General features: G+C 34.5%; 1 protein-coding gene across 1 annotated transcript; it reads right to left on the bottom strand.

Moving 5' to 3' along the window:
- Positions 1–1,934: 1,934 nt before the first annotated feature.
- On the bottom strand, positions 1,935–10,442 carry ACRALDRAFT_2020656 (uncharacterized protein; the record flags this gene model as incomplete). The annotated part of the gene is made up of 6 exons (XM_071020030.1): positions 1,935–1,946; positions 10,069–10,110; positions 10,153–10,209; positions 10,303–10,333; positions 10,373–10,403; positions 10,436–10,442. The coding sequence occupies 6 exons, from the start codon at positions 10,440–10,442 to the stop codon at positions 1,935–1,937; spliced, it is 180 nt and encodes a 59-aa protein (XP_070874266.1).
- Between the last annotated feature and the right edge of the window lie 3,327 nt (positions 10,443–13,769).

Here is a 13,769-nt window from a genome sequence, read left to right as displayed (position 1 = left end):
GACTATATAAATCGTATCGACTAACCCATTTAAGGCCTGGTTAATATACTACTAAAAGCTGGCTAGGGTATTAGTAAGCCTAAAGGGTATAACTATATACTCGAAATAACTATAACGAGTCCTAAAAGCTATCTTCTACTTATCGCCGGGTGGTATATAAAGTCGATAATAGGCGTCCTTAAGGTCTAGCTTAGTAAAGACCTTTAATAATAAAAGCCGGTCTATAATCTTATATATTAATAGGGGCGGCGTGCGGTCTTTACGAGTAACCTTATTTAACCCCCGATAGTCTATATATAGTCTTAACTTCCTACCCTTCTTCGGTATAAAAAGAATAGGAGTACCCGTAGGGCTAATAGAATAACGAATCTATCCTTTAACGAGGGCGCCCTAAAGGTACTCCCGTAATACCGCTAACTCCTCCTCCGCTAACGGATAAATCGGCCTAAATAGGGGCGTCTTCCTTTCCTCTAACTTAATCCCGTGGTCCTACTAATAATAACTAGGTAGCTTACCTGCCTCCTCCACGTTAAATATATCTACGAACTTATAATACTGCTCCGGCACGGCTATTATTAACTCTTCCTAACCCGTAGGTAAAGGGTCCTCCGGGGGTTCGGGTAGTAGTTTAGGTAGGGGAGTAGGCGTGGTCGTATCCTCCGAGATATAAGCTTAGACACGGCTAACCCGAGCTACCTAGGCCCTTATAAGCCTAATAGTCACCTTCGCCCTATTCGTAGCCCTCTTTAACTCCTTCTATAAACCTATAAACTTTAACTCCTCCTTCTAAATCCGAAATATCTAACTCTTCTCTATCCAGTTAATTATTAAGTTATACTTAGTTAACCAGGGGATCCCGAGGATAACCCCCGACCTATTATCACCTATATCTATAATATATAACTCTATACACTATATCCGTATACGATTCTTATTATCTATAATCCGAACTATAGATAAGATCGATCCGAGTATCTAGGTTATATATTCCTTATTTACCTAGCTAACTTCTTTAGGGGGTCCGGTAATTACTTTACCGGGGAGCACTACGCGTTTATCGATAATATCGAAGTCGGTAGCGCTATCCAGAATTATAACTCGATAATTCTATCCACCCTTTAGTCGTATATTAAGCTTTACCCTTACTAGACTAAGGGGAGAGTTCGACTCTAATAGCGCGTTATCTAAGGCCTAACCCTATAGGGCTTAGGGTAGGGCCTATACCTAACCTAAAGTGGGTCGACTAGGAGCCACGGCCTCCTAATCAGGGTTAATAGCTAAGGTAGAACTTTAGCCAGTCCGCTTATTCCGTAGATAAGGGTAAAAAGGTCGAATATAGCCCTCTTCTCCGTATTCGTAATATTTCCGAGGGCCTAAGAATTCCGAGGTTCCGCTAGGGTTATCCCGCTATTAGGCAGGGGTAGTAGTAATAGCCGCGGTTATAGTAGTAAGGGGCGTAGGCGAGCTTTTATAAGAGCCGCTGGCTTAGGGTAATAAGGGTTTACTACTAGTTCCGCGCTTCCTTTTATAACTCTGATCATAGGGTGTATATAAGTAATAGCCGCGATTTTAATAGGATAGTTTACCCTTATAAGATAATATAACCTTAGCCTAGCAAGCCGTAAGGTTTAGCTCCAAGAAGGTCTTAGGTAAAATTCTAGTAATAATTTAATTACGTAGAGGTTTATTTAGCTTAGATATAATAAATTATATACGCCACTTATTACGAAAAGGGGGATAAACACCTTATTATATAAGGAATCTAACTTATCGAGAAATTAATCGTAGGTCTAACCAGGTTACTAAAAGGTCTATTCCGAAAAGATCTATTCCGTAACCAATAACTCGCGGGTCTTATTATCGACTAATTACTCGGTTAGGGAGGCCTTTAGCTTAGCCTATATCGCCTCTATCGAAGAACTATAGGTCCTCCTCTAGTGAGCTCGCTAATAGGACTTCGTGTTCCTTTTAAGGTAATTAGCGGTAAAGTAGACCTTCTTCGCCTCTATTATAAAACTAGCTAGATTAAGGTAAAAGCGTTCCTGAATCTCTTCTATAAAGGTCCTAAACTGGTTATACGATTTACTATCCTATTTTAGGGTAGGGAGGTTTACCTTAAATAAATCGCCACGATTATTTCGGGGAGGGTAATAGTTTACTAAGTAAAGGGGTAAGGTAGCGTCCGGGTCTTTATTACGATGGATAGCTTCTAGACGCTTTAATTTACGCTCTTATTCCCTGCGTTCCTTATAATAGCTTAGGAGGAAGTCTAGCTCCTCGGGAAGTAGTTAATCCGTAAGATAATTTTTTAGTTCCTTAATATTATAACGTATACCCGACTAAAGATTAAGTTATAGCTTTATAGTGTTAGACGATTAAACTATAGGTATCTCGCGCTAAGGGGCTATAGGAGGCTTATGCTAGGGTGCTAGAGACGGTTCTGGCTATAGCTTTAGAGGGCTTTACGGGATACTAGTCTCCTATTTACTAGGCAGAGGCGCGGTGGTATCGCTTCTAGGACTAGGAGATCGCGTATGCTTATAAACCGATTCGTAATCTCTGTCCTTAGGGGGAATAGTATTAAAGCGTGTATAAGGAGGTATAGTTATTTATTAGCTAACTAGCAGAGGTGAATTATACTTATAACTCTTAATAGTCGTTATACCTGTTAAAACCGTTAAGCGAATAATATATTAGGGGGTTTTTATATAAAGAGTAAAGAGACGTTATAAGATAATTAAAAAGGTAATATAAACTAATAGGTCGAATTAAGAGTTAAATTATTCGCTAAACCTCTAAGTTAGGAGTTTAGCTTTACCTATCCCTTTTATAGATAACCAGAGCCTCTTCCCCGAGAACCTTATAGAATCCCCCCGAAAGCATTCCTAGGACCACGATCTATCCGCCGGTGATCCTCCTTATCATACTATACCAGACCGGCCCGGATAATACTAGTCCCGGAGCCGACTCGATCACCTATCTCCGGACACTATACCGTATCTAATCCCCTTCGTGACTATTAAGACATATTATTCCCTTCTATTCAGGCTATCCCTGGCTTTAACGAATTATACCCGTGATATATCTTTTCCTTAACTAAGGTCTATGGACTTTCTATGTCTTATAATAAGTTTAATATTTTATAAGGCTTTATTTAATAAAGTAAGTAGTTATATAAAGTAGACTTAGGCTCTAGCTTATTAACTAGATCTATATGCTTTATAACTATATTATCTATATTATAAGATTACTATTATGTATTTAGTTATTTAGATAGTTTATCTAAATTAGTAAACACTTAATAAAGTATAGTATCCTAGAATATATACTATAGCCCGCTATTATTAAGTTATTCTTATTAGTATAGCTTATATTAATAGTGACTTTAGTGGCCCTACTAAGTTTATACCTTATATTAAGTATTTATAGTACCTAGTATAAAAGCAGGTAGTTATAAGAGTATCTTAATTAATATTATATAGAATATATATATTATATAATAGCCCCTCTAGAATACAGAGTATATACTAATTTAACTAAAATATATCGTTTAGTATATAGAAAAACGATACTAAAAAAGTGTAATTCTTTTTTCCCCCTTATATTATAAAATTACATTATAAATTACCTTATATATAATGTAATGTGATTTGTAATGTAATTTGTTAAGGCTCTGACTAGGCCTATATTCGAGTAGTGTTACTCGAGCCGCTTAAACGTATATAATCTTTACCGCGTTACTTATTAAGGTACAATGAATACTCGTGATCTATTAGCGAACGCGTATTTAGAGATCGCTAGCTAATTATAATCTTTACGATAAGGTAAAAAGAATATTATCGTATAGCGTTTTATTCACTATCTAATTCGGCTATCTTAATAGGCCATTTACCGGGTTTATCTTACCTAGGCGGTATTAAACCTTAACGTCGAATAACGATAATCCATATACCTAGTTAATAAGCCTTCTATAAAGGTCTTATACTAGTGCAGTTAGTATGCTCTTAAGCATCTAATAGTCCGTTAATATTATAAACGCCAATCCTATACCTTCTAGGTAATAGCGCTAATACTTAGGGCTCTTTATTATAGCTAATAGCTCCTATTATCCTAGACCCTATCGTTACTCCGTCTTAGAAAGCTTCCGGAAGAAGTAGGCGACCGGTCGCTGTCCTATCTTATACTTCTAACTTAGGATCCCGGATTCGGCCTTATTCGGGGCGTCCATCTCGACCCATATATCTAGTACCAGGTTCTAATAGTATAGAATAGTCGTCGTGCTAACGGCGACCTTTAGTACCTTAAACGGCCGCTTAATACTATCCAGGAACTTAAAGGGCCCTTTTTTCTTACCCGCTTAACTACCTTTTAGTAGCGTAGTTAATAGCGTTATTACTTCAGAGTATCTCTTAATAAACCTCCTATAGAAATTAGTGAAACTAAGGATAACTTAGATATTATAGAACGATTTAGGCGTTAGCTACTTAGCGACCGCATATATATATTCCGGGTTTATCGCGATACCCTAGCGGGTTACTATAAACCCTAAGAAGTCTACTCGACCTTAGTAAAACTCGTACTTTAATAGTTTTATATATAGCTAGGCTCTATAAAGCCAATCGAAAACCTTTTTTAGGTCCTTTATATACTATTCTTCTAAGATAGTATGGAAGAGAATATCGTTAAGGTAAGCGATAGAGTACATACCTAGTAAACTAATAAGCACATAATAAATATATACCTAGAAGGTGACTATAGTATTTATTAGCCTGAATAATATAACCGTCTACTAGTAATAGCCGTACCTTATACTAAACGCTATCTTTTAGCGGTCCTCCTTCTTAATCTGGATCCGGTAATAGGTATCTCGGATATCCAGCTTTAAAACGTACTTCGCTCCGGCGAGCCTATCCAATAGCTCGCCGACTAAGAGTAAAGGGTACCTATTCTTAATTATTATAGCGTTTAACTCTTAATAATCAACGCAGAGTTATAAGCTACTATCCTTCTTAGGCACGAATAATACCGGTAAGCCTAGCAGGCTTATTAACAATTAGATATAACCGCCCGCTAGCCCTTTAGCGATATACTTCTTTAGCTCCTCTAGCTAGGCTTAAGATAAGAGATATAACGGCCCGAATAGGGGTCCCTTCCTATCTTATAAGTTACTTATATATTCGGCGTCCTTTAACAAGGGCGGCTCTTTCGCTACCTAGTCTAAAAACATATCCTAGTAATCGGCGGTTTCTAATAGTAGTTCGACGATTAGCCCGTATATCACCTCACCGTTATTTATGGACGGAATAGTTATATCCAGTATACCCAGTATAATAACAGTAGTGATAGCGATATATGTTATATACACCCTCGCTCGCTTTTTAATAACCCGGTACGCTTCTAACTCGGGGTCTATAATAGCAATCGGCCTATAAATAAATATTTAGTAAACGGTATTGCCATAATACCCTCTTAACTTATGGAATCGTTTAAAAGTAATAATTATCCAGTACCCTTAGGTCGATTAGTATATAGGAAGACCCTCTTTAATAGGCGTGGGCGTGCTTCTATATCTAGTAGATAAAAGGCTAAGCCCTATGCTCCGCGGACCCTTACTAGGCTACTATTAAAGCCTTAATCTTTACTGTCTTAACCTCTAAGAGCGGTTTTGACCCCCCTAGGTATTCTACTAACGCCAGACTAATAATATCTAGTTATATATAGGTATCTAAATCCACGCTAAACTGGATCTCCTACCTAAAACGGATTATTATCGCTATGAATCTCGCTACCTCGCCCATAGCGATCGCTAGCCGGTTATCGGGTATAGGTTTAGCCCCCCCCGTCTATACCGACCCATTTCCCGATAAATAGCGTTCCTTAACCCGAATATTATTTTCGGTGTTACTATATATAGCGTGTATATTACTAACGCAGGCGGGACTCTTTATTACCCTATCATTGGTTATCTGCTATTCTTTATTATTATAGTAGTCCTTAGAATAATAGCCCTTTTTACTATTATTATAGTAGTTACTAGTAAATATGCATATACTCTATACTTATAAAGGCTATAGGGCTAAGCCCGAGGCCTTCTAGCTCGTTAGGGGCGCCCCCTTTAAGGAGTCCGTCGTCTTACCAGGGTCGGCGGGTATACGCTGACTTATTACCGGAGTGCCCCCCGACTAAAGCGGCTATCCGAATACTAGAAGTTTACCAGAGTCCTCTTATAACTAGTATCTGTTAATATCTGCTATTAATAACTATTATATAGTTATAGGCAGAAGAATAAGAAGCATAAAGATATATATATCTTTATACTAACCTATATGTATTAATAATATTAATAAAGTATTTATAGCTTGATTATTAATATATAAGGTTAGTAATATAAAATACGAGAAGAGAAGATAAGAGTCTATTACATAACGCAACGCGGTCTACTACGTAATAGTAAACTATTGCGTAAAGTAGAAAGTTTATATTAAGTCTACTGCGTAATACAGTATCCTTCTCTTCTTTATTCCTTCGTCTATATATATCTGCTTCTTCTCTCTCTCTCTTCCTCTCTTTCTTCTTTTCTAAGCTAGTTACTATATTCCTAATATATACGAAAGTTATCTACGATAACTAATATATCCTGGATTATCTCGAATCATTAATAGGTTATAAGGCCGGTAAGCCCCCCTTTCTTCCGCTCCTCTTAACGATAATCCTGTCTCGAAACTCCTCTTGAAGACGATTCTTTTCCTAGAAAGCTTCCTGCTTTTCTAGCTAAGTTACTCTCCTAGCTACTATTCCAGCTACTCTTCCAGCTACTCTTCCAGCTACTCTTCTAGCTACTCTTCTAGCTACTCTTCTAGCTACTCTTCTAGCTACACTTCTAGCTACTCTTCTAGCTACTCTTCTAGCTACTCTTCTAGCTACTCTTCTAGCTACTCTTCTAGCTACTCTTCTAGCTACTCTTCTAGCTACTCTTCTAGCTACTCTTCTAGCTACTTAACGATTCTAAGGTTAAAGAAAGAACCGAAGACGTTTCCCCCTTTCCTTAAACCTTAGGACTCGGCCTCTCTTTTTCAGGACTTCTTAGAACTCCCGGCTTTACTAGAACTTTCTAGGACTCGGCCTCTCCGTTTAGGACTACCGCTGGCTTTCCTAGAACTTCTAAGGACTCGGCCTCTCCGTTTAGGACTACCTCGAACTCGCTGGCTTTCCTAGAACTTCCTAGGACTCGGCCTCTTTTTTCAGGACTTCCTGACTTCCTGCGGCTCGCCGACTCCTCCCACGACTACTCTACCCTTCCTAGGTCTTCCTAGGACCCGTTAGGACTTTATTCCTTTTCGTGGAATTTTCTAGGAACTTTCCTAGATTTCCCTGGATTTCTTCTAGAATTCCTCTTATTTACTAGAATTCCCGGCCAATAGAGGTTATCCTTTTCCTTTATCTTTAGCCGCTAATAAACGATACGAATAATCGATTCGAATAACCGATATAAAATAAGGAAAAAGAGATGAAATAAAAACAAGACCAGGGATTAAACGGGTAAATACGAGCTATAAGTATACCGTTACGCTACTCATATTATATCTTCCTATATGGATTAATAAAATAGCTTACAGAAATAGTTTAAATACTTAGCTATAATTAAGTAGAAGTCTTTACTAAGATATTATCTATAATAATTAACCGTTTTATAAACCGTTTTTAGTTCCAGATCCACTATCTATTACTTTATTCATAGAGTATATAAGAGGTCTTTCTTCTCCTAAATCTATTAGGAAATAATAAGGAATAATAAAGTTATAAAAGAGATTTTTTATCTTAAACTTTTATAGTTATTAAAGATTATTTAAGACACTTCTCTTTATTAAAGAAAGCTTTTAAGGAAACTATAACTTTAAGCTATTTACTTTAAGTTATTTCCTTTATTATAAAAGCATAAGAAAGGAAAGAAGAGTCTTTATACTATAGTAGATTATTATCTACGTTTATAGTAAAAGTCTTAACGCTATAAACATAACTAAACCTCTAAAAGATATTAAGCATAGACTATACTTTATTATTATAAAAGAGAAATATAAAGGTTAAGACTTTTATATTCCTTTATAAAACCTAGTAGTTACGAATTATTCTTAATTAGATATCTTTCTGTATAAAGGTAAAGGAAATAATCGTGTAACTACACGAGCTCTTTATTATATTATTCTAAGAGTACTACGAGTACTCTTAATAGGTCTATGACTTTATATATCGATTTAATCGATAAGTGGAACTAAGTCCGGTTACTACTATACTTCTTAATAAGAAGAAGTAGCTAACGGTTATCACCTTAGTTCTTAATAAAAGAAGTAGTTAAAATAAGTTCTTAAGAATCCTTTAAAAGAAAAGATATAAAAAGACAAAGAATATAATAATAACTGCTTTAAAAGTAAGATACCTCTGCTTTATTATATATCCTAAATAATATCCTAATACCTATTAGGTTAAGGGGGGTTAAGTTATAAACAGTTTAAAAGACAAGTCCTTTAAAGGAGTATTAAGGCTTTAAGCCTCGCTCCTATGTTTCTTAATAAAGAAAAGAGGTAATAAAGACTTTATATTTACCTCTTACTTAAAAAAGAAAAATAAGGGTCTATATCTTTATCTAATAAGGAATTTAATATCTAAAGGAGATAAAAAGATTATAAATCTTATCTCTATAAATTCGGAATATAATATGACTTTACTGTCTTAAAGACTATACGTTTAGATAATCCTGGTAATATTACCAGTCATCCTAATATTAGGATATTTATCCTATTTATTATACCTACCTAAAAAGGCTATGGATATTACGGAAGAAATAGAAGAGGTAAAACCTTCTATTATTCATAATAAACTGGTTATAAAATCAGTTAATGAATTAAATAATGCGAAGTATTATCTTCGTAGCCTTATATCATCAAACAGAGTTACTGCTTTAATAGTAAAGTTACTTTACTTCTATCTAAAAAGGCATTATTTATATCTATTATATCCTATTAATAGCATAAGCGGGTAGTAGGCTTATAGTATCAAAATATCTATAAAGAGTATATAGCCTTAAGAAACTAAGAACATAGTCTTTTTAAAGGATAACTTAGATATAATCCTTTCTATAGCTAAGAAGTCTTCCTACTGTTTATAACGAATAAAACACTTAATAATAATATTATTATTATATAACTCTTTAGATATATACTATATTTATACCTCTAACGGTTTATTAAATCTGATAACTATCTAAGTTAAAAGTCGAAGAATTCTATATCTTAAAAGGAACAAAGCCAAGAACGCATTAAAGATCCAGGATTTATATATCTATAAATAGATCTTATTCTACCTTATAGAAAAAGGTCTAGGACATATATATCCAATAATAGACCGGGTAGAAAACAGCAATAATAAAGCAAAGAAAAGCTTTTATTTAAAGAATTTATGTTCCTAAAGCATAAAAGGTTAGGTTATTTAACCTAAGGCCTTAGCAGTTTACTTAAAATACTCTTCTTCGCTAAAGGATTAATTATATATAAAGAAAGGGTTAAAAATATAAGAACTGTATCGCTTAAAAGCAATTCGGGGCAGCGAAGGACTCTCTTCACTAAGACGTCTTATTATAGACGTTCTACCTATAAAAGTCCCTTATACGCATAAACCATATAGCTTAAGTTATAAGCTATGGTTAGTATAGTTATAAAGGTTAGGACCTAGCTTTCTATACAGGTTTAAAAAATACCTTTAGGGTAAAGGCTATTAAGCTTATCCTCTTAATTTAATTGTAGGACTATAAGATGCCTTTTGAATTAAGAAGCCTGATATTTCTTATTAGTCTATAATGTATAATATTATACGGACCTTAATCTTAGAAAATCAGAACTACGATTCTTACGTGGTTTATAAATAGGCTTATATAACTATCCGGACTTCGGTTTCTATAAGAAATAATAACGACCTTAAAAGCGTATATATATAATAATCGGTTTATATTTTATTATATAAATAACTGAAAGTCTTTAAAGCAGTGTAAGGAGTCTGATTTAATTAGGGCCTGACTGGGGAGCCTAGACAGATTGATATCCGGGCTACAAAATGAGGCTGAGAGTGGATTCGTGGCTGTAACACGAAAGCTCTAAGTACCATAACCAATTTACATGTACTGTCTGAGTAGCAACGTACGTAGACCATTATAAGTACCTGGACACACCACTTTTAGGTACGTTTATTCATAAAGACATAGGTGGTCTTACTGTTATAAGTCTGGGGCCATAGAGCTCTAATTGCCTGTACGAAGTACACGCGCCCTTCAGAGTTCTGTGTTCTAATGGTTTTTTTGGGCACCGAACTTATAATATGGTACATACGTACAAAGTAGGTATGGGTACATACGGCTTTCAGGATTGTTTTCATGTATCTACTTAACGCCTCATTTCGCCTCATTTTGTAGCCCGGATATCAATCTGTCTAGGCTCCCCAGTCAGGCCCTTTAATTATTGTAAAATTAAGAATAACAGACTATGACTTCCCCTTAAAAGCAATCCTATAAAAGAAAATTCCTCTATCCGAAGAAGACAAATAATAATAACACTAAAAGTTATTTAAAGGGCTACAACCTATAGCGGCATCAGGGCTCTAACCGAGACTTAGTCTCCTATAAAAAGACCCGCTATATTAATAGGATCGTTAGAAATCCTCTATATATCTATAAGTGTAAGAGGTAAAAACGCATTTCTAAATTCCAGAGTCCCTCTAGTTAATCTGGAAGTGGTGCTTCTACCTTTCTATAAAAGGGGAAGCTATAAGGACTTTATCTCTGAGTCCTAAAGATCATATTACAATCTAAAAGTAAGGCCTTACTATATTAATCAGAAGGTACCCTTTAATGAAGTCTTTAGCAGTTTGTTATAGAGTATTTACTCTTTACTATAAATTATATACGAACCAGCTATCTAAAGCAAAGCCTATAAAAGCCCGAATAAATTGTAAAGGATAGAGGCTATAGAAGCTAAGATTCGAAGAAAAACCTGGAATACCACGTATATTATATATACTATCTCTTAAAGAGGACAAAACGCTGCCTATTCACTTAAAGGGGGGTGGTAGGTCTAAAAGATATATTAAATGAGTTTATACCGGAAAGCCAATATAAGGCCCGGTGGGTTATATATGGTTTTGAAAACGAGCACTTAAGTGCAGTAAAACTATAATTAATCACCTATAAAACATATAGCTATAGGTTAACCTATATTCTCGGCGTTTATCTCGGTTAGATACTATATAGCTACGATCCACTACAAACTTAAACAGCGAGCATATACAAAGTGGCTAATATAATCTATATAGTATATATATACTAAAATGGATATTAAGTTATCTATATAGCCTAATAGTCTTTATGACTATTATAAGGCTTAAAGCCGTTAATACAGGCTAAAAGACAAGGCATTATTCGGCCTATAAAAGCCTATATCACTGGCATTAATTCCTAATAGAATTCCTAATATTCTAGGGAATATAATATTACCTAAAGTAAAGCTGCCTAAAGCATTATAAGTCCTGCTATACAAAGACAGTTATATACTTATTAAAGGTTCTATCCCTATCTATAGGGAGTTTCAAAAGACCAATTCAGGCTATTAAACTACTATTAATTCCGAAAGGAAGCTATAAGCCTATACTACCTAAAAGTTATAGTAGTATATAACTTAAGTCTTTAACCGCATATACCCCTATTACTACTCAAAGAATACTTTATTTCCTTTTATAAAAAGAAGTATATAAGGCCGATATAAAATATATTACCAGGAAATAGGTGCCTTACTTTACCTAGTACTGCAAAATAGACTAATATCAGTCTATACGGTATCTATATCCTAGGTATTAAAGTAACCCGTTAAAAGACTATTTTATGGCTTTAAAAGAGGGCTAAGTCAAAATCCTATCCTGATATAGTCTGTATAAGATGTATATATATATTCGGTTACTGCCTAAGAGTTCTTAATATCTATACTTAAGAGATCTTATTTTAGATTCGGGTATAGAAAAGCCAATCAACCCTCTATTATCTAGCTCACGAGGGGGCTAACAAATTCACTTAACATCCCTGAAAATCATAAAGATATTAACCGATAATAGAATCGCTGTTAGTATTTACACTATAATAAGAATAAAATAACCGTATATTTAAGTGGGTATTATTATTATAACCAGGGCTGTTAACTATATAACATAAGACTATAACTGGTATATAAATATTATTACAAGCTTTTATTAATGACTTATATCATTAGATCAAAAAGGCTAGTCAGGGGGGTAGTGGGTTTTTTACCTTTCTAGGTTTTCTCACTATATGGATTTTTAACCTTTTGCCTATTATAAAAGGCTTAGTGGGTTTTTCACTATATGGTTTTTCCCACATTCTAACCTAGAAGGTTTTTACCTAAATTATAGGGTTTTTACCTAGGTATAAGGATTTTTAAACTTTTTGCCTATCTTAAAAGTTTTAGGATCTCTTGCTTAGATTATAAGAGATCTACCTCGGAAGTAGGTTTTTTACCTATATAGGGTTACCCTATGAGTTTTCCTACTATTATACTTAGGGTATTTTCTCCCTATTATAAGGGTTTTTGCCTAAGTTAAAGAATTATCTGCCTTTTAAGGAGATTTTCTTAAATCAAAAAAGGAGTTTTTAAATACTTTTTTCCCCTATAGTATGCATAAAATGCTGTAGACTTATTTTTTGTATAAAAGAAAGAAAGTCGAAATAAAGAGCCTTAATACCCTTTTCAGCAGCTATTAATTTAGTAATAAATGCTATCTAAGCTAGATTGTCTAGCTTACGAGGGGGTGTTAATATCTGCTATTAATAACTATTATATAATTATAGGCAGAAGAATAAGAAGCATAAAGATATATATATCTTTATACTAACCTATACATATTAATAATATTAATAAAGCATTTATGGCTTGATTATTAATATATAAGGTTAGTAATATAAAATACGAGAAGAGAAGATAAGAGTCTATTGCGTAACGCAACACGGTCTACTACGTAATAGTAAACTATTGCGTAAAGTAGAAAGCTTATATTAAGTCTACTGCGTAATGCAGAAAGCTTATATTAAGTCTACTGCGTAATACAGTATCCTTCTCTTCTTTATTCCTTCGTCTACATATATCTGCTTCTTCTCTCTCTCTCTTCCTCTCTTTCTTCTCTTCTAAGCTAGTTACTATATTCCTAATATATACGAAAGTTATCTACGATAACTAATATATCCTGGATTATCTCGAATCAGTGACAGTATCTGATCACTTACTACTTGCCTTCTTAATTGAACTCGTATCCTAAAGTAGTTATGCCTTTTAAGCTAGCGTTATAGCCTTATCTAGCTTAGTTTTTCATTCTCGTATTTTATTCTTAATATATAGGGGTAGCCGACTAAAATAATTATAGACACGCTCTTCGCTTCCGCTTATCTCCTAGCCTAGTAACCTTGATAGGTTATCCTGCTATTTAAATAGCTTTATTACCGTTATATTACTAGTTACTCGTAGGTTATAAAGTTTTTAATAATAGTAATACCGTTATATATCTCGGGATAGATACTCTTACTAAATAAACGCTATAAAGTTAATCTGGTTCGGCTTACTAAATTTCCTTATATAGTGCCTCTAGGACGTTTAGAAGATTGATATAAGCTTCGTTAAAGGCTATTCGATCTACTATCGTACTAGGGTACTAGGCCTGAACTAGTT

The sequence above is a fragment of the Sodiomyces alcalophilus genome (assembly GCF_042370955.1).
Source record: "Sodiomyces alcalophilus JCM 7366 unplaced genomic scaffold ACRALscaffold_5, whole genome shotgun sequence".
NCBI classification, from domain to species: domain Eukaryota; kingdom Fungi; phylum Ascomycota; class Sordariomycetes; order Glomerellales; family Plectosphaerellaceae; genus Sodiomyces; species Sodiomyces alcalophilus.
This window is presented reverse-complemented; position numbering and strand designations above follow the sequence as displayed.